At 33.7% G+C, this 21,816-nt stretch overlaps 3 protein-coding genes across 4 annotated transcripts; 2 read left to right on the forward strand and 1 right to left on the reverse strand.

Annotated features, from left to right (window-relative positions):
- Positions 1-2,203: 2,203 nt before the first annotated feature.
- On the reverse strand, positions 2,204-7,263 carry LOC114399626 (triacylglycerol lipase SDP1-like). Its single transcript, XM_028361830.1, has 3 exons — positions 5,365-7,263; positions 3,738-3,881; positions 2,204-3,439 (listed from the first exon to the last, which is right to left on the reverse strand). The coding sequence occupies exons 1-3, from the start codon at positions 6,781-6,783 to the stop codon at positions 2,480-2,482; spliced, it is 2,523 nt and encodes an 840-aa protein (XP_028217631.1). The 5' UTR covers positions 6,784-7,263; the 3' UTR covers positions 2,204-2,479.
- A 5,254-nt stretch (positions 7,264-12,517) lies between these two features.
- Positions 12,518-17,121, forward strand: LOC114399499 (calmodulin binding protein PICBP-like). Of its 2 annotated transcripts, XR_003663746.1 has the most exons (4): positions 12,518-12,663; positions 12,762-13,059; positions 13,168-16,399; positions 16,780-17,121. XR_003663746.1 is itself a non-coding variant. In XM_028361693.1 (3 exons), the coding sequence occupies exons 2-3, from the start codon at positions 12,772-12,774 to the stop codon at positions 16,336-16,338; spliced, it is 3,459 nt and encodes a 1,152-aa protein (XP_028217494.1). In that variant the 5' UTR covers positions 12,518-12,663; positions 12,762-12,771; the 3' UTR covers positions 16,339-16,644. The 2 variants fall into 2 exon arrangements, 1 of the variants encoding a protein (XP_028217494.1); XM_028361693.1 differs by lacking the exon at positions 16,780-17,121 and having other exon boundaries at positions 13,168-16,644.
- Positions 17,122-18,374: 1,253 nt separating this feature from the next.
- On the forward strand, positions 18,375-21,626 carry LOC114400146 (UDP-sulfoquinovose synthase, chloroplastic-like). Its single transcript, XM_028362443.1, has 3 exons — positions 18,375-18,590; positions 19,299-20,368; positions 20,903-21,626. The coding sequence occupies exons 2-3, from the start codon at positions 19,337-19,339 to the stop codon at positions 21,302-21,304; spliced, it is 1,434 nt and encodes a 477-aa protein (XP_028218244.1). The 5' UTR covers positions 18,375-18,590; positions 19,299-19,336; the 3' UTR covers positions 21,305-21,626.
- The last annotated feature ends 190 nt before the right edge of the window (positions 21,627-21,816 follow it).

The raw sequence follows: 21,816 nt of genomic DNA on the forward strand, positions 1-21,816 counted from the left end.
TCCAAGTCCTTTGCACAAGTAATGTGTGCTAGCCAATCTGCATTCCCCAACCACATTTCCTTGGTGGCCATGGGAAAACAAAATAAATAGCTAATAAGGATACATCCATGGACATAAGGGCACAACTATGGGAAGGAATGTGCCCAGCTTGTCACCAAACAAGAAACACTCTCCACCCACAACTTCAACAACCCCTTATTTATCTCTTTAATTAATCCACTTCTATTTGATATTTAAGTGCATAAAAAGGTTTTGATTCTTCAATGAAAATAAAAGGCTTTTGAAACAAAAATTATATATATTAACTTTTTTATGGATCATAAAAAATGTTAACAAATTATTATAATAATTTAATAAGTAATTTTAAAAAAGATAAAACATAAATTTAAAAAATACTTCATTTTAAAGTTTGCTTTAGATTTAAATATACATTAAACTGCCTTGTTGCTAGGTCGATAAATGATAGTCATTTATGCAATTTAATTCTTGTCACACAATTTTTTGTTTAAAATTCTTTCACACGCATTGCTGGAAAAGTAATTTTTATGACGAGCATTACATAAACACCTTATATATTATATTAAACTCCTTACTTATTTAAAAACACATTACACCATTTACTCTTATAAGATATAAGAGTGTCTGCAAAGAAATTATATACATTCTCAACGAATGAGAAAATTTTAGTATAATTTAGTCTTTTATTTATATATTACACGTGAAGTGTAAAATTTCTTGCATTAGATGACATAGGTTTGTTCTATTGATTTAAGAGATTCAAATTATTTTATTATGTATTATCCAATGACATGCGTTAAGATTATGCTTCACAAAATATTTTAGTTAATTTTTAATTTTTTATTAGTTAAAAAATTTATTTAACTGTTCGATAAATAATTTTTTAATAACTTCTAATGTTTTTTAATAACTTCTAATGTTTTTTAAAATGTTATTTAAAGTAATATTTTTTAAAATACTAACTTCTACTTTCTAGTTTTTTTTATATTTTTTTCTTTTTTTATTCTTAATGTATTTTCAAATTTCTTATTATCATTTTCAAATGAATCATAATTTTATTATTTTTATGTTATTTTATACTTTTCAATTATTTTAATCGTTAATTTTACCGAATACTTATAATTTAATAAGTTATTTTTTTAACTTTTATCTATCAGTTACCGGTTAGTTTTTTAAAATTATAACTTATTTTTCAATTTTCAAGTATTTTTTAGTTAATTTTATCTAACTTAGCTCTTGAGTTCCATTTTATTTATCAACCCTCTTAGTAATTATTCCTTCTTAAGGGGTTTCTCTGAAGTCCTTGATGGGTAATCCGTGAGATCCTTCGGCGGTTATATGGATAGAATTAAAGAATAATATAATATTCTTACAACTATTTACCAAATATGAAAAAAGTATACCCAGCATTCAAGATAATGGACTATCTTATATGATAGTGTGATTGTGTGAACATCTTGACAAATAATATAACAACAAGTATTACATCTTATAAATAATATATGTGTATGTAGATTTGAATATCATTTTATGGGACTTGCTATGTAGTCTCCGCCGTAGAGAGTGGCAGAGAGAGCATAAAAAATTGGTCCTAGTTGTATGTGATAGCTGCTTGATTGAAGGGTTTTCATGGAATATAAGACCAAAAAATAAATAAGGGATTGCATGGAATACGCTTTCAAACATTCCCATTGGAAAACTAACAGGTTTACAGCTAACGGAATATAGTACTGATGGCTTTGGTTTAAGGATAAGACTCTAGCTTTTTTTATAAAAAAATAAAAATTATCCTTTGATTTAATAAATGAAAAATAAATTTTCACACATACTGTCATGCACTAAAGTAGGGACTTTGCGACACATCATTAGTGATTTTTGTTGATGATCCACATTTATGTTTCCCCATGTTCACAACAGCTTCAAAAAGTTTGTCTGACTTGTTTTATTCATAGATTTCCTTTTTGGTTTAAGGTCAAAATCAATTTTACACTTGTAACATATGCTAATGATTGAAGTTAATTTGAACACAGAGCCAAATCATGTTCAGTAATTAAAAACTAATTATCCTAAAATCTAACACAAACGGATACTTTATAGTTTATAAGCATTTTACAGTCTGGCCCCGTCACAATTTTACAACTAGTAGCATTAGTTAAGAGTTATGAGCAAAATAGAACACAAAAGGTAGTTTAAGATGATTATGTCATAATCCTTTTGTCTTTCTTTGTTTTTTTTTAAAAATTTAACAAGTAATATCACACAGACACAGCAGTTGTGTGGTCGTGGAATTTGTATACAATCACTTTATCTTAGTTACAAGAGTAAACCAAATGGTGAGTTATTCCCATCAAAATCATGAATAGAGATTCTCCTCCAAGCCTAGAATGAGTACTATTTACAATATGGAGGGCAATAGGAACAAAATATTAAAATGTCACTGGAAAAGAACTGATACTTGAAACTAACTGTCAACAATGCTCTGATCCATACCCGAATGATGATCCATGGAATTGTAGTCTTGAGTTTCAGTTAAGGACCTAGCTACTGTGGATTCTTCATCATCTCCATGTTCAGAAGCTGAGCTAGCAGCATCTATCTCCTTCCCTGGACACTCATCTTGGACACATTCAGCAACTTCAATGTTGTAATTTTCAAAATCATGACTGCTACCACTTAAGGGTGACAAGTCTTCTTTCTTGACAACATTAAACACAATCCCATTATGGATCCTTTCAGGCTGCAAAAGATCACCTTCGGTCACAAGTATGCTGGACACATTGAAAACCCTGTTGCCAATTTCCCTTGGCTCAGATTCTGTGCTATCAGAGTTCCTATCCAGTGTTGCGAGCCTGGGGCTACGATACTGAAAATCATTAGGGTTAGCACGACTCACTAAGCCTTTATTGTTTTGATCGGTATCAACGTCTAAGTTTTGAAGAAAATCGACAAACATATTTGCTGAAGTAGTTCTCATCAAAGGCCCACCAGATCTTGTCCAAGAATGCAAATCAACACTTTCAGAGTCACTGTCACTTCCATCAAGTATGCCACGGTAGGTCTTCCAAGTTTTGCCATTGGTTCCACAGGAACTGCTAATGCCTTGATGCTTTGAGGCAGCAACATCAGTAAGGTCCTCAAGGGAACCAGTTGAATTCTCTCGTGCAATGCAATTCCATGAAGGAATTCTTTTTGAAGCACTGAACCTTACAGTGCTGGACAAACCTTGAGAAGCAGAAGCAGCTCTCTCAGCAATCCTCTTTAGTCTTCTCATATGATTGAGAATCACCACACACTCATCAAGAGCAAGCTCAATGCCACAATTTGCTTTTATGGCTGAAAGTTTCTCCCAGGTACATCTTCTCCCTTGGTTGGTTGCCTTTTGAAGCTCTCCATAAGAAGGGTTCTGTATAATTTTGGTGTACTGGAACAGGACATAGGTAAAACAACAGTCACAATATGCACAAGTTAATCACTAATTAACTGAGTCATCTTTAGTAAATGATACATAAATAAATTCCTGAACCTTTAGCATAAGTGTATGAATATAGAAAGAACATTTTGCCACATAATTCCAGTATGTTTCCAAGGAAACTTCATCAAGTATTGTAATCAAAGGCTTGGTGTTAACCACTAGCACTTTTTATTTGAATTGAGATCTAGCTGAAGTTATTTTATCCTTATATATCTAGCTGTTATTTTACTGTTCTTTAGGTGCATACCTGAGCAAGAGTTGCGGGAATAACAACAGTCACATCACCTTCCCAGTCTTGAGCAAACAACTTAGCAAGTCCACCTAATGGAAAACCAAGTTCCAGTATTTGATTACACCTATGTTTCACCTCCATCTCCACAAGATGAGCAAGCTGAAAAATTAAAAACCACATTTGATACAGTCATTATGTAGTAAGAGTGGTTAACAAGTTTGATGCCTTATAAATGATGAATGACAACTGTCAAAGGATACAACCATTTCCCAGTCATGCAAAGGATAAGCAACACTAATTTTCACAGTATAACTTGAACTAAAAGATCCTATACAGGGACAGAACAAGAGGGAGGTGGGCAGGGGCCCTAGGCCCCCTCCATCGGGACTTTTCATGTATATGCATATATACTTTTAAGTTGGTTGGTATAAAATTGTAAAATTTATTTTGTATGTTGTTATTAACTTATTATAATAATGGTTAAGGTTAACTAGGGTAAAATTGTGTAAAACTAGTTGTCTTTGTTGTTATTATTGCAATGATAAAGGTTATAACTAGTGTAAAAACTGGTTGTGTATTTGTTATCATTATGGTAACGGTTAAGGTTATTATATAAATAAAAATTAGTTTCAATTTTATGTGTAAAAATAATAAATATTTTTAAAAATTATTATTTATTATAAGTTAGACATTTAAATAATTATAAATGAAGAAACAAAAAATCACCCCCCCCCCCCCCACCTTTAATAGGTGTTTCCTGATCCTATATATGCAGCTAATATTCAGACTGAAAGGCAAGTCTGTCATTGGAATGAATGGGAACAAAAGCAATAAGGAGAATTTTACAACTGTTTTGACCCATAGTTTATGCTACAAACATAGCCTATAACTCCATTCTTTAATTAAAATACTCAGTGGCACTAAGTCACTGTGAAACCACATGCACAAAATTAAACACTTAACAAAGATGAGACAATATTGTGCGATATTGCAAATAGGAGAGCAATGATACCTTATTGTGATCTAAACTCATGCATGGATTGCCCCTAGAAGTTGGAGGAAATAAAACTCCACAGGGGTTTGTCCAACAATAAATAACAAGTACATGATGCATGATATTTCAGAGACAGAAGGAGACATACACAGATAGCATGCATGAATAAAACATAGAAAAGCTAAGGGATTGTTTGGTTTGAAAAAATGTTTTGTTTTCACTTTATTTCTTGTTTTCCCAAGTTATATATATAGGGAAAGTGAAATAGAAAATAAAAACAGAAAAACAATAAAAAATTGTTTTCACTCTTTTCTATATGATCTTTTGAAAACAGGAAGAAAAAAAAAGTGAAAACATAAAATGTTTTCTTAAACCAAACAGCCCCTAAAGCATATATAAGAACATGGAAATGAGCATAAATAAAACTTTGAGCAAACTGTTTAAAAAGTCAAACAGTGATGAAACCATCTTACACATCAACTCAGGGTTTGGGGAGGGGAGGGGGCATTATAACAGGTAATGGGAATGGGAATTATAGAAGTGGTACATCATTTCAGAATCAACTGTACACAATGCCAACAAACAGACATGCATATGAATGTAATACGCATTGTGTTTGCACAAAAGTCCAAGTCCATTAATATGTACCTTGGCAGCGAAGTTGCCCCCATAAGTGCGCACAAATTCTTTCAATCTCAATAATGGTGCAATATGAGGGTTGGCCTGACTAACTATAAAATGATTGACATTGAATAGTTCTTTCAACTGCATCATAGGTAAATCAATCTCCAAGCTACCATCCCTCCAACGGCGTGCTGGTGTGGAGCCCTCTTCAGGACCTAAGTTAAAAGGAGGGTGGTAAGGAATAATCTCTCCACTTCTATCCTTTGCCATCAATTCTTGAGCCTCAAAAAGGCCAGGGAAGGCACAAGAAGCGGTGACTGCACTCCATATAACCACATGGGGTGAAGTCAAGTAGTTAAGACATCTAGGTGGTTCGTGCTTCCTTGGGGAACAAACTGTAATCCCAAGAATTCTACCTGTCATGTCATAAGCTTCTTGAAATGTAAGATTGCTTGTTAGATGCCTCAACATCATTTGCAACTGTCTGATCTCATGAACAGCACCCAATGTTGTGACTCTCTTAACAACTGCAAAAATCCCACCCATTTGATCAAAAAATTGCAACGAGTGCCATGAATCCTCAAAAAAGCTCTGGAGCTCAGGCCAAGTCCTAGTGGCAACAACAGCACACATAATGGATCCCACACTTGAACCAGCAATTATCCTAGGCATGAGTTTATGTTCTACCATTGTTTTAACTACACCCACATGAGAAGCTCCAAGAGAGGCACCCCCGCTTAACAGCAAAGCTGTCCTCCCAAATGCATGCCTTGTTTCATGCATGAAAGCAAGCTTTTCTTCCAATGATAGCTCCTCTGAATCAGAATCACAGACCATTCTCAATTGAGTCGTTACTTCATCAATGTACTCCTTGATTAATTTAGGCACCTGAAGCCTACCCTTGTGCAGTTCAGGGTTACACATATTACCTAAATTTCTAATAAGATCGGCACGCATACAAAACATTATATCTCTAAGAGATCCCTCTTGCCGACGGTGGCGGAGCTCTTGAAGCTTGTTCCTCACCAATTCCACATCATAAAGGTCTGATTCATTCATCTTTGTTGTCTCTTTATCAAGCATCTTAGCTGCATGAGCCCATTCATCATAGGTCAAAGCACTTCTCATCATGTTTCTCCAAAACTTCCTCCTATATGCCATTTCAGCCCTTGCTTTCACATTTGTGTATCGTTTCAACAAGAAAGCAACAATTGTCATCATTGCCAATATCCCCTGAGGGTTCCTGGGATGCAACCATGATATAAAGGATGCCAACCCCCCCCTAAATCTATAGAAGAGATCTAACAACACTAGAAATATGTGGTGCCTAAAATGTGAGATAGACTTGCAAAAAAGAACCCTGAAAGCAATTGTCCTACCAAGAATGTCAGAAGGACCAATTGGAAAACGGTCAATACTAGCCTCATTACTAATATGATCCATTCTCCCTTGATCAAAACTAAATAATGCCCTTTTCACAAATCAAAACTATAAACTACCAAGGGATTAAATAGTATATAATAAAATCAGTATAGTAAGAGTTGTATCTTCAATGTTAATATCAAAGGGTACACAATGTGAAAAGGCAAGGTTAAAGAAAAGAGTACAAAGAAAACAATTAACACCAGAATCTCACAAAATAATAAATTTAAAACTTGTTTGTGCCCTGTGTTTAACTCCAAAACTCATATAATCCACAAGTTTAACCAAATTAAAAAAAGGAAAATAAATAAAAGCGACTATGCAACAGAATAGTCCTATAAGTCCTTGTTTTTCTTCCAACCCCAAGAAACCTTAAGAAGCACGATCAAAATTCGAAATCAGATACCCAAAACCTTACAGATGAAAAAAGATTAAATTTTTAACCAGCCCAGAAGCCAAACCGTCGATCACTAAAACCAATGTCTGTGCAGAGCCAAAGGGGCAACGAATTTTTGGTCTTAATTGTAATTAAGAATGGATGGGAATGAGAGAGGGGTGATATTGGGATCTGGGAGGAGCGGATAAGATACCCATACGGTGACGCGGAGCCTAGTCAAGAAATGATGACGTGGATACCACACAGATGCATGAATGATTAATGAAGCATATCCAGATTTATATTATGGTTCGTTAGAGAATTGGGTCAGATGATAAGGGGAAAAAGTGACGGAATCAGACAAATATGGTTTTGGTTTGTTGTTTGAGATGCAACTTGAAAGTTTGGAACTTTATCTAATTGGCAATGCGATCGAATCATGGTTACGCAAGCATGGGGCACAAACAACAGCTGATACGGAAAGCAAACGAAAAAAACGTGAGGGGAACAAATACAGTACACGGTTAAAAAGAAAAAGGGTCACTTATTAACAAAACCATATATGGCTTGGAAGTTGGAAGGAGTCCATTGACAATGTTAATGGACTTTCTAATATATCAGATCCATTGTAGAACCGTCAGTGTGGACTAAAACCTGTGGTTTCTGCACCCTTGTTGATTGGGTCTCTACTAGAGTCAGAGATGGGTATTGCTTTGTGCATCTAGAATAATTGCTGGTACATCAAGCAAAATATTATGATTCCAATTTTGTCCTTCCATAAAGATGATACGGATGTATCAATATGTAAGTTTCATATGGATTGACCAATATGCATAAGGCTTAAGAGATCCGTATGAGACTTATAAATTGACTCGTTTTATTAAAAATTCATATATGTAAAAAAGTATATTATTAGATCAAAATTAATTGTCACAAAATTTATTATCTAAATTTACACATAGATTAAATATACATTAGAAATTTTAGTGTTACATATAATGATATTAATTATTTTACAGATTGATCCATCCTTATCAACTTTACAAAAGGACAAAATTAGAATTATGTTATTTTACTGGGTGTACTAAAAATTGTGTTGGGTGTACAAATCAATGCCCGTAAGAGATTCTATATCAAAATTCACTGACCGCTGTTTTTTGTGCACCAATCTCACTGATACTTTCTTCTCATAGTATTTTAAAAAGTCTATTACATAGTGCAATTATAAGTGCAAAAAGCAACAAAGTTTTACCCAAATTCACTCTATGATCCCCCAATAATTAATAGTAAATGGATAATTAAAATTGGACTATTAATGAATTGTTTAATAGAAAATATTATTCATTTAGTTCTTATAGTTATATAAATTTTTACTTTTAGTTCCTCCACTTAAAAATCATTCCTTTTATAATTCATATATAAACACTTTTGAATTTCTTTTAGTCCATATTATTACCAAATAACAAGGATTAAAAGGTAAAGTTTGTGTAACGATAAAAACTAAAAGGATTCTAAAGTACTTTTATAAGGACAAAAGGGATCATATTTACGTGTAGGAACTAAAAAAATAAATTTTGTATAATTATAGGAACTAAATGAGTAATTTTTCTTATTTAAAATAATATGTATGATTTTTTTTGTAGAGAAGATATGTATTTTCTATAGAAGTAACATTGTTCGCGTCAAGTAAGATTATTTTGAATGAAAATTATTTATTTGAACATTTAATATAATATGCATTTAAATCCTCATAAATGCACATTTAGGGCATCTATTGGGAAATTCGTATGTTATATGTTGTCAAAAAGAGGCATTGAGCTCAATGCACATAAGTCTCGCACAATATTGAAAATGCAAATGTCAAAAGTTGTTAAGGACATTCGGAAGCTAAATGCCCGACTTGTAACATTAACAAGGTTCGCCGCTAAGTCAGCTAAAAGAACATTACCATTTTTTTGGTTGTTAAAGGAGGACTTGTGGTTCCAATGGACATAAGAATGTACATGAGATTCATATTCAAAACCATTAGTTAAACTAAAATAACATTGATCTACACTATCAATGACAAATGATATGATTATTAATCATTTTTCTTTAACCAACTAATGTTGAATATTCATGAAATAGTTTAGAGAGACTAAAGTAGTGGTCAGATAGACAAAATCCCAAATTTTATGCAAGTAAAAGGGTTTAGTAGTTAAAAGTGGGATTGTACCATTTGTTAAGGGTACATATAATGGTATGAATATGATAGTATAGTATAATTATCCTATTTTGTAATCAATTGTTTGATGCATTTCTTACATTGAGGAAATCGAGTTTAAATGTAATAGAATACAATATGTTATTGTCTCTTCCTTCCCATCCCTCCTTCTCACCACCACCATTAATTGTCACCAACAACCTCCTTGTTGTTGCTATGATTACCACAATTATTGTCATTGTTATTGTCACAATCACCACTACAATCATCATGACTATTGTCACTGTCACTACCACCTTATCATCAACATCATTTTTGTTGCCACCAAAATCACCACGACCACTATGACATTATCACCTTGAAGACTACATCTCTTTCCTTGTGTTTAGGCTTAAGCATGTGATAGATAATCTCTTGTACATTAATAATATTGCTTGTTGTATCATGACCCAAAATAAAGTTACTTTTGAAGGGATTAGATCATTTAGCAAGGGTCTCAATCTATTGACTAAGACCTTAAAAGTAATTTTATAAATTACAATACCAATATTCATAGTAAGTAGGTTCTTATTTAGATTTATCCAAATTGTCTTTTTTATCTCATTTCATTCATTAAAAAAAAATTGATTTTTTATGAATCGTTATAGTTATATGTAGAACTGTCACATAAGGTGATAGGTCAAAAATCCATAAAAGTGGTAGGATGATCATTCTTAGGAATTAGCACAAAAAAATGTGTATAAAAAAGCCAAAAATAAAATCACTAATAACCATATGCCAAATATCATCAACTACCATTGATTAGAACATCTGGAAAAAGCTTGATTGTTAGCCATTCGGGCCCAAGGATTTGTTGGCTTTCTTACTCGTAAGCACCTAGTGAACATCTTCCTTACTTATAGGTTGAGTAAGTGCTAATTTACATTCATTAGAAAAGGTTGGTAAAACAGATTGATGTTGTCCCTCACTTGTGCCTTCGTGTTATAATTTTTTTTTTTTTTTGAAATATGCCATTGTCTCATTCTGCAGGTATTTGGTTTAGTACACCATTTACATAAGCGTAGGAATAAACCATGAATCATATTCCACTTTCTTCTAATAATTGTTTGAACATGAAAAAAAAAATCTTCTATTTTTCCTCCCCAAATGAATCAATTGTTCTCCAGACTTTTGAAACCAAAAATTTTCCTCCTAAATTAGAATTTCTTTGTAAATTTAAATATTTAAAAATAATTTTCATTAATTTATATTTTTTTTATAAATGATTCATTACAAATAATATTTTTAGTGTAATATGTACACTTTTTTATTATTAATAATTTAAAATTTCAATATTTTATTAATATTAATATTAAAAATAAAAAATAGAAAATAATTATAAACAAATATATGTAATGAATATAAAATTGAATATTTTTTAAAATTTATTTTATATTACAATCAATAAATATAGCATTTAATGCCACTATGAAATTAATTCTCAATATAAAATTTAATATATGAAAAAGATCAGTTGAGAATAAATATTAAAATTTTACACTTACACTATTTAATATTTGTTTTGTAAAGTACAAAATTAACTAATTTAATGGATTCTTTTCAAAACTATTTGAAGGGTTAAATCATTTGATATTTTTTCTTTATCATGTACATCAAATTTCACATAACTTAAGTATTTATTATTACAATATCTAACAATGAACATTTACTTATATTTAGCTAGTTTATTACTTGTTAAAATAAAATATATATGATGAAGTATCATTTTTTTATTTGCATGAAATTTTAAAAGTTTAATCTGTTTTATAAAAAAATGAATTCAATGATTGGATCAAGTAATATTATGTTCTATAAAAAGTTATTATTAGTGTAGATATAAAAAATTGACACCTATACATGTGTTTTTAACTAATTTAACGTTGACCTATAACTATATTATTTTAATTATTAGTGTAAAATTTTAAAATAATAAACATTAATAAAACATCATATATATTTTAAAAATAAATATCACATCAGTTAATATAAATAAGATATTAAATAATTTTATATTAATAATTTAATATATCAATTATCGTGTGTGTACTTGGACATACCTACATAGTACATTCTTTCTTTGTTATTATCGCATTGTGCAGATTGGTGTGAGCAAACCGGTGGTCCCACCATTCTGATGATTAACTAAACTAAACACTTTATGTTTCTCACACACCATATTTCATGATCTGTCTTTTTTGTTGTCCCTTTCACAGTTATTCTTGTTGCCCATTCAAAATAACATTATATAATAATTGTATTAATATTTAATTGTGGACCTATTTCATAAAAATTATATAGTATTAATCTCCATATATCAACCGTCACCATACAAAAATAATAGAAAAGTCAAATTCATACTTAATCTTTGTCAACTATTAATATCCGGATATCAACCGTCACATAAAGAAAAGTAATTTAAAAAAAAATTTACATGGTAATAATTACTTAATTAGTATATTTATATATTTCTCTTAAGATTTTAATTAACGAATACTTAATAACACAAATTGTATACCAATTATTTTTTTTATTAAAGTATTTTTTTATAATAAACATTTTGCAAAAAAAATCCAAAATAACAATTATTTAAAAAAAAAAAGGAGTAAATTCACACAAGGACCATTCTTCTGGTGTTCATTAACATTTTGTTAAGAAAACAAATATTACCGTACACCTTTTTTATGCAATAATTGGAGATTAAAATTTCTCTACCTCATGAGACGAGTAAAGGGCATGACTGTGAGATAATACTTATAACACAACTTTTAGTTTTTTTTTTTATACAAACATTAATTAAAGCGTAAGTCCGGTATTCAATCAACTCTAGGAATTTCTTCATCCCATAATAACCATAAAATGAGTGTGTCTGTGTTAAAAAAATGTTAGTAACAGTTTTCAGAAGAATCTAAATACAAATGAGTAGTTTTCACGTCGAGCCAATTGAATTGACCAAAGACCAAGTCAATTCTACACAATACACTCTTTCCTCTCCTACCTACTGGTCAAGCACCTCCAGGTCCCATTTCACATTCTTTTTAATCTTTTGACACGTTCAATTCTAAACTTAAAAGCCAAAAGCCACCTTTTTTTTTTCTTTTTCTTTTGCCTGTTATTTCAATAATATATTAATATTGACATTAATATCTAGTCTAGTTACAACTTCTTAAAACAAAGACAACTGTCTGAAAATTCCACACTGGATTCTCTATCTCATAGTTTTCTTATGGTAAGAAAAAAAAAAGACCATTTCACAATCTGAAGCATAATTGTAACACATAATCAGGTGCAAGACTTATTTTATTTTTCTCATTTCTTGATTTGTTTTCTTTGATAGTGTTTACAAATTTTCACTGCATGATTTTGATTCCATGAATTGTACAGATTCTGCAGAATGAAGGTTGAAATTGAAGGCAGCCACAGTGATTATGCTGAATCTGTTTCCAGCCAACCAGAAAATAGAGGAAGATTGGAATCCAAGAAGAAACTGAAGAAAGTGAGGTCAATAAGGCTTGTAAGATTGCCAAGCAAGAGATCATCCACCAGAGGAGGGAGACCCCAATATGACCCTCTTTCCATTGATACAAAAAGTTTAGAGGGGCCAACACCAATTGAAATGGCAGATGCATCACCTAATTACATGAAGGCTACCAGCAGTTCTCATGCAAAGGATAGTTTTCAGGTAAGTTTTCTGATTTTGAAGATTCTGAATTTGTAAAAATGATTTGAATAATTTCAATTGTTGGGAGAATAGTAAGAATAAGAATAATACAGTGCTGCTTTTGGGCAGAATACAGAAAGAATACTATTCACAAAGAAGACTTTGACAAGAATGTCTACTGCTTTGAAACTGAAGAGAAGTCTGACTAGAAAGATATCTGGAAGGACTGAACCAAAGAGGAAACTGAAGTCCTCAAGATCAGTCAGGTTTGCAGCTGTCAAGGGCCAAAAATCAACCAGAAAGTTTTATGAATCTAGTTATGGAAGTGATGACCAGAATTGGAGAAGTGCAAGTGATGCTGCTAACAAACCCCAGAGAGTCATGACCAGAAGATTAAGCTTGAAGCCTGTGAGGATCTTAACAAAGATGCCTACTTTCAAATCAAATAATTCTTCCATGGAGAGTGGCCATCAGATGTCTCAATCCCCAGACACAAGCTTGCATAGAGCCACTTGTTCTTCTGCTCTCAAGGATTCCCATTTTCCTGATCACATTGATCTCCCTCAAGAGGGAAGTGACTCTCAAGGAGTATCAGCTGTGAAGGTTTGTCCATATTCTTACTGCTCACTTCACGGTCACTGCCACGCCAATCTGCCTCCACTGAAGCGCTTTGTGTCAATGAGGAGGCGTGCGTTGAAGAGCCAAAAGCCAACAAAAATGGATCGTCAACCTGTTACTAGATCAAAGCAGATTGGTAATGCAAAGAAGGCCGCTCCGAAAACTCAAACTATCCATGGTGAAGATGGCAGATCTCATTTTGAGAACAAGAAAAAGATGGCAAGGGGCTTATGGATTAGGCCACATGGCACTCCAGCATCCACAGTTTCTGAAGGTGTGGAATCAACATCAACAGATGGAGTCGAGTTTTCTGCTCCTGATACTGAGATATTGGATGGAGAAGTAACCAACACTGGAATCACAAGCAAAAATATGGAGCCGGATTATGAAGTACTGACGATGAGTTCTGTACAGAAAGAGCCTACTGATATGGCATGTGGAATGAAGGAAAGAGATAAAAAATATGCCAAAATGTGGCAGTTGATGTATAAGCATGCTGTATTGAGTACCACAGGTGAAAATAAGCAGCAATTTGATGGGAAGGACAAGGAAGGAAGAGATCAAGATTCCCTTGCAACTAATGAAGTGAACAAATCTTGTAGCGATGGTTGCGATACAGACCAGGACATGGATGATGAAAATAAGGATGCAATTGAGCTGGTGCAGAAAGCATTTGATGAAATCCTTCTTCCAGAACTTGAAGACTTCTTTTCTGATGATCAATTCAAATCTGAAGGCATTGATTCAGATGAGGCACACTTACAAAAGAGTGAAGCTGAGAGAGAAAGGAATACCTCAACATCCACACAATCTCCAAGAGCACAGAGGATGGGGACCAAACCTGACCAAAGAGGTCCAAAAAGCTGGAGCAATCTGAAGAAGTTAATCCTCTTGAAAAGGTTTGTGAAAGCATTAGAGAAGGTAAGAAACATCAACCCCCAAAGACCAAGACATTTTCCTTCCGATGCTAACTTAGAAATGGAAAAAGTTTTTCTCAAGCACCAAACAGCAGAAGAGAAGAAGAATGCTGAGGAATGGATGCTTGACTATGCACTTCAAAAGGTTGTTTCTAAACTTGCACCTGCTCAAAGACAAAAGGTGGCACTTCTAGTAAAAGCTTTTGAAACAATTCTTCCATTTCAAGATGCTGAAAATAGTCCACGGTTTTCTGCAACGATGGAACCTCAAGCAAATCCAGTTCAACCCCTTGATGATTCCTCAAATCATAGAGAGGAAGAAACATCATTTTTTCATGATAGTAGTATGGAAATGGAAGATAATGATAGTGATGATCCAATTCCAGAACTGCACAATCCTACTATGCTCAAAGAAAGATGTCTTGACTATCCTGGAACTGAGACAGTCAAGAACAAGCCAGCATTTGGAGCTACTGAAGAAGACTTGACTGGAAAGCAAAGTTTAGCTGGCAGTTATGGTAATGGGGAGAAGATATCAAGTGACACTGATAATATTTATCTAGGGGAGATCAAAGATACCACATCAAGTTCCTTAAATGAGCCAGTTGAAATTATAAGAAGCAGTCACGAGGAGGCTCCAACCGATGAAATAGTCAATGATGTTCCAGAAGATTTGCTATCCAGTGTGAATACAGAAAATCCAGATATGAAATCTGAGTCACCTGGAAGAGACGTTGAAACCAAGAGTCTGAAGGGTGACAATGGGCGACAATTTTCCATGTCCAAAAGTTTAGTCCTAGAAGGTCTAGTTAGATCACTCAGATCTAATTTGATCGGTTCAGGAGCACCAGCAAATGAAGCAGCTGCTGAAAGAAAAGAAGAAATTGAAAATGTTAATATGGGAATTGAGACTCTTGAAGAGTTCCCTACAAAGGAACAATCTGAAGCTCCTACAAGTGCGGTTGTAGAACCTGAGACCCCTGTAGAGAAACAAAGCAACACAGGATTGTGGTACTTGGTGTATAAGCACATGGTATCAAATGTGGCGGAAAACAACTCTGAGTCACTAATTGATGGGGCAGACGAGAAAGAGTCAGGGTTGGATGACATCAGAACAGGAGTAACTTCTAATGCTTATGGAAATACACCTATGAAGGATCAAGAGATGCAATTCAAGGATCACGTTGTAGTTGATCCAGAAGTTGCACGCCAACAGATTGAAGCCATCAAGATGGTAGAAGAAGCAATTGATTCAATTCTTCCAGATGATCAGGATGACTTAGCAGACAAGGAATCACTCACAGACAGCACAATTTCTGACAACGCCAAACAATCCGACAGAACTGAGAGAATGCACAGTGAAGACCTGAACCAAAAAGAAGAAAAGATGGAATCCGGGAATGGAATGATCCAAAAACAAGAAGAAGAATCAGCACCAAAGGAGCAAAACAAAACAAACCAGAAAATGTCTAGAAGCTGGAGCAATCTTAAAAAAGTGATCCTGCTTAGGAGATTCATCAAGTCATTGGAAAAAGTAAGGAAATTCAACCCAAGAGGGACCAGATATCTACCTCTAGAACCTGATTCAGAAGCTGAAAAAGTTAACTTAAGGCATCAAGACATGGAAGAAAGAAAAGGCACCGAAGAATGGATGCTTGATTATGCACTTCGACAGGTTGTTTCCAAATTAACCCCTGCTAGGAAAAGAAAAGTGGAGCTGCTAGTGGAAGCTTTTGAAACAGTCATGCCAACCATAAAAAATTGAAACTGGGCAAACTGGCAAAGAGTGGAATAGCTTTGTATGCAAAATAAATTCAAGCTGAAAGGTAGAAAATTACCCTCAAGTTGAATTTCCAATTTTTTTTTTCTTTTTGAACTTACCCTTCATCTCTTTTCTTCAGTACTGTAAAGTGATGTGCAACTTCTCAACAACAGTAAACAGAAAACTTGTCAAACTGTGTGAAAACTGAATATTAGAAAATGTCAAGGGAAATCATATCCATTAAGAAATATCAAGTAGCCACTTCTATACTCCTGTCCTGTCATATGATCAATTTTAATCGAGACAACAGAAGAGGAAGAATTCTATATGCATCATTTATTTATAAGAACATTCATGCATTTTAAGTAATAGTCTCAAGTTGTATTTATATAATTATAATACTATCTTGAGAAATCCGATTCACTGTTTCCTCTAAATGTGCAGGTCAACAAGGAGATGTATATGATCATAATCCTTTGGGATGTCTGCAGTTTTTTGTCTTGTGAAAACTTTGTGTCCCGTGTCATATATTTTTGATAGTCCCTTAGGAGGAAACTTAGAATATATAACGTTTTATGATTCAGCAACAACAAAGTTCAATACAGGGATATTTCCCCCCTTTTGTTCCATTCATATCTCTCTTGGTGTTCTCAGGTGGATGTTGTGTATGAAAGATTTGCATTACAAATACCATAGACAGTCTTTACATGTTATGATGTAATATCTTTTATGTGGAACACATTAGAATGGCCTAATCCGTATTGCATATTTATGCTCCTCTTGTTACAGTGAAGATTTCTTATCCTGTTTTTGAACATCCAAAAATTAACCCACAAAGTGAACAGTCATGATGACTACCTAATTTCTTCGCTTGTTTTGAGTAGAACACTGAATTTATAAGCAATTATAGATATGCAACATATACAATGACTGTTTTTACTCTGAAAAAGAGTTGTGTTTTTTGGCTAAGAATCGATCATTAGTCATAATTTAAGTTTGATCCTATTGACATGGGCCAAAACATAGATATGACTTGAACAATGACACAGGTTACTAGTGATATTTTCCTTACTAGATAGAAGAGGACAATTTCACTAGATATCACAAAATTTGAAAACTGAAACCTTGTGTTGGGTGATCCATGACCATGAAACTGAATAATGGACTGTTGCACACGAAGGTAGTAATGAAAAAGAATAAAGGAAGATGTTACGTAACAGCAAAAGCATTTAGTTCATAAAAAGATAGTAACCAAACTGAGCCCACAACATAGAGTAAGAAGTTGCTCACCTTGATCAACTGTAGGGAACTTGTAACAGCCATTTCCTTGTCTTCAACAAAATGTGTTCTCAACTTCAGTCCTGACTCAGTTGACTAGTGACTTCACACTTCAAAGTCCAAACATAGTTCGAGACTTACTAGATCAACAACACAAGGTCCTTTTTTTTCTTTTTGGTAAAATCTTGAGCACACAGCTTCCCAATATTTTTGTTTGGGATTTTGCGTAAGATCCTACAAATGCCTGCAATTTACCACTCCCACTATCACATGATAATCATAACGTATTAAGAAGAAAAAAATTATTCAAAAAAAATTATTATTTAGTTTTTTAATGTAACATTATTTTTTTATTTATATTTTTTATAATATTGATGATATGAATTAGAAAAACAAAAAATAAATTAATGATGAAAAGATTAATTTTATAAGCTTCTTGTTATCTTTTACTTATTTATTATTTTTTCTTAATTTATGTAAAATAATTTAAGATGTTAAGTATAATGAAGGAATGAAATAGTATTTTAATTTAGAGTATATTTTATTTATGATATTATTTTAATTATATAATTAATATTAACTGACATATTACTATTTTTTAATTAAAAATTTTTTCTTAGTATTTTTAAAATGATTTTAATTTATCACAAAACATATTTCATGTTTTCTACAAGTATTTACGGATAAAACTTATCCAAAGACGCCATAACTTTCAAGCCATGTCTGAAATATATAATAATATTGCAATTGGGCCGGGATAAACCCAATAGCTAGAGACTCTGTAGAGAGTAGAGATTAGATAGAGAGAAGAAGAAGAAAAGGATATTCCTCTTCACCCTTTTTGATTCTCAAACCCAAACACTGCATTTGCAGGGGTTTATCTTTATCTAGAACCAGCATCAGAGTCAAATCCACTTCACTCTTTGAAGTTCCTCTTCACTCTACAGCGACTTCTTCCTTTTTTGAGTTTTCACCAGGTAATCTAATCAATCACTTACCATCTTTTGCAATTTCCATTTTTCTTGCCTTTGGGGTGTCATTTTGCGTTCCATTTTTATACATTTTCAAGTGGGCATGGATTAGTGTCTTGAGGACATGAAAAGGTGGTAACTTGAAGTTCCCTTCATACTAATTTGATACTAACACCCTGATGGTATTTCTGCGTTTTCAATTAACGTGATTATGATCCGTTAATGTTCATTTCTCAATTCCTTTTTTGTTGATTTTAATTCACCATAATTGAGAGCAATAATTTTTATCCACTTTTTCAAAAGTTCAAGGAGATTTGGGAGTGTTTTGGTGAAACATTGATAAATTGAAGTGGTCACTGGTCAGGAATATGGTGTCCAATTCTTTTAGGTCATGAAATATGGGTGATTTGAGCTCTTCAGGGTGATTTGATACCCTAGTCAGTTGGTATTTCTGCCTCTTTCTCAACTTAAATAATTCATATATGTGCTTATCGTCCATTTCTCTAACTGGGTATAGTCCTTGTGTTGATTTTTATGTGTGAAATTTATTTTGTGTTGAAGAATGCTTATGCTTGTGATATTACAAGTCTTTACTCTTGGTTACTTGCTTTTGATTGACATTGTTGGAAATTACATTGATGGGGTCCTTGAATCTAGTATTTTATTATTAATCGAAGCAATGTGCAAGTGACAGGATTTTAATTCTTGTTTCAGGAGTGTTCTTAAAGTAGTTAGAGGATCCTTTGATCGAGATGGCTCAATTGCTATCCTCTTCTTGCTCCTTGACTGTCTGCTCTAGAAATAAACCTTACTTAAAACCCTTTGACAAATGTTCAACACCGTTTTCTATGAAGGTTGCTTGCAATAATTCCAAATCTCCATTTAGAAGGCTTTTCTTGCAAGAACAGAAGCCTAGAAAAGATTCTCTAGTAGTACATGCTGCTGCAGTTTCAACTAGCCAGGGAACCCCAGTTCAAACTAGCTCTAGCGACCCTTTTAAACAACAGCGAGTCATGGTCATTGGTGGAGATGGATACTGTGGTTGGGCAACTGCCCTCCACCTTTCTAACAAGGGTTATGAGGTTGCCATTGTTGACAGCCTTGTTCGGCGCCTTTTTGATCACCAGCTTGGACTGGATTCTCTAACACCAATTTCTTCCATCCAGAATCGCCTTCAGTGTTGGAAATCTCTCACTGGAAAAACTATTGAGCTCTACATCGGTGACATATGTGATTTTGAGTTCTTATCTGAAACCTTCAAGTCATTTGAGCCTGATGCTGTTGTCCACTTTGGGGAACAGCGGTCTGCTCCCTACTCTATGATAGACCGGTCAAGAGCTGTGTATACCCAGCAAAACAATGTTATTGGGACACTGAATGTGCTCTTTGCCATAAAAGAGTTCAGAGAGCAATGTCATCTGGTGAAGCTTGGGACCATGGGTGAATATGGGACACCCAATATAGATATTGAGGAAGGCTATATTACCATTACTCACAATGGAAGGACAGACACTTTGCCATATCCCAAGCAAGCTAGCTCATTCTACCATCTAAGCAAGGTACATGATTCACATAACATAGCTTTCACTTGCAAAGCTTGGGGGATTCGAGCAACTGATCTGAACCAAGGAGTTGTATATGGGGTCAGAACAGATGAGACTGCAATGCATGAAGAGCTGTATAACAGGTTTGATTACGATGGAATATTTGGAACTGCATTGAATCGGTTCTGTGTTCAGGCTGCTGTTGGTCATCCACTTACTGTATATGGTAAAGGAGGCCAGGTAACATACCCATCCTTTTGTTTATTTGTTATTGATAAGAAGAATGACTTTTGATGATTGTTATGGCAAGGACATAAATTTTGTAATATTTCAATCAGGACATGTTTATATTGTGTATTGTCCTGTCTATTGTGTGTATTGTCTATTAGACTACGGGAGAAGAATCAAAGAGCATTGATGGAGCTTCTCTGAGGCATCCCCACATTTTTCTTTGAAACTTAACAGTAACTATATTAAACAAGTCCTGCTTTTTTGATTCTTGGTGACCTCGTGTTGTATCTGTTGCAACTCACTCTAGATATGAGATTTATTAATAATAACTGATATTGGCCCCTACAGTGTTAAATGTTTTATCTCATTGCCTTGTGCACCTCGTTCCATTGAGATTCCAACAGCGCAATTTGATTCTTCTGTTGCTCTATTTTCTTATACTTCTCTTCCTAAATTGGTTGTATTGATCTAACTGTGTGTCTACAGGAGAAACTTTTGAAATTCTCTGATGCTACTTTTTTGTTTGTAATACACTTATTTCAGACTAGGGGCTTCCTTGACATAAGAGATACAGTTCAATGTGTCGAGCTTGCCATCGCAAACCCTGCAAAGCCTGGGGAGTTCCGAGTCTTCAACCAATTCACTGAGCAGTTTTCAGTGAATCAACTTGCCAACCTTGTTACAAAAGCGGGTGAGAAGCTGGGCATTGAGGTGAAAACTATCAATGTTCCTAACCCGAGAGTCGAGGCAGAAGAGCATTACTACAATTGCAAGAACACTAAACTTGTTGATCTGGGACTGAGACCACACTTTCTTTCAGACTCTCTCCTTGATTCACTGCTCAATTTTGCTGTTCAGTACAAAGATCGTGTTGACACAAAACAAATTATGCCTAGTGTGTCTTGGAAGAAAATTGGGGTTAAAACAAAAACTGTTACAGCCTAAGAAGATGGGGGTACATGGCTGCTGGTATAACCGTGTATCCTGCGTGATGTATTGTTAGGTTATGCTGCATTGCCGTGAATATTTAAAATTTCTGTATTATAGGACTTTTTTTCTTACAATCCATCTTTGTGACCCTCCTTATGTAGAGTAGATTTTTGTGCTTCAACTTTTCCACAAGATCCATGTTCAAACCTAGGTACTTGTTTTTTTTGTTCAGTGTTGAGCATTTGGAAGTATATTGTAGGCACGTAATATCAATGTATTTTGTCAAATAAGCAACATGTGAATATGGCAACCAATGATGGTAATTTTATATTTTTAATACATTTTTATACTGAAGTAGTATGAAGACATTCTGGTCTAGGAAGAGGGGCATTGGTTTCAAAAGTTACGAGAAAAGTATATTAGACTGGGTAGTAAAAATTTAGCTCTTTTTTCATGCCCAACATTAATAAGGATGAAGAGAAACATAATCCATGGCGTTTTCTTACCAAATGGATAATGATGGTTGG

This window comes from Glycine soja, chromosome 19 (genome assembly GCF_004193775.1).
Source record: "Glycine soja cultivar W05 chromosome 19, ASM419377v2, whole genome shotgun sequence".
NCBI lineage: Eukaryota > Viridiplantae > Streptophyta > Magnoliopsida > Fabales > Fabaceae > Glycine > Glycine soja.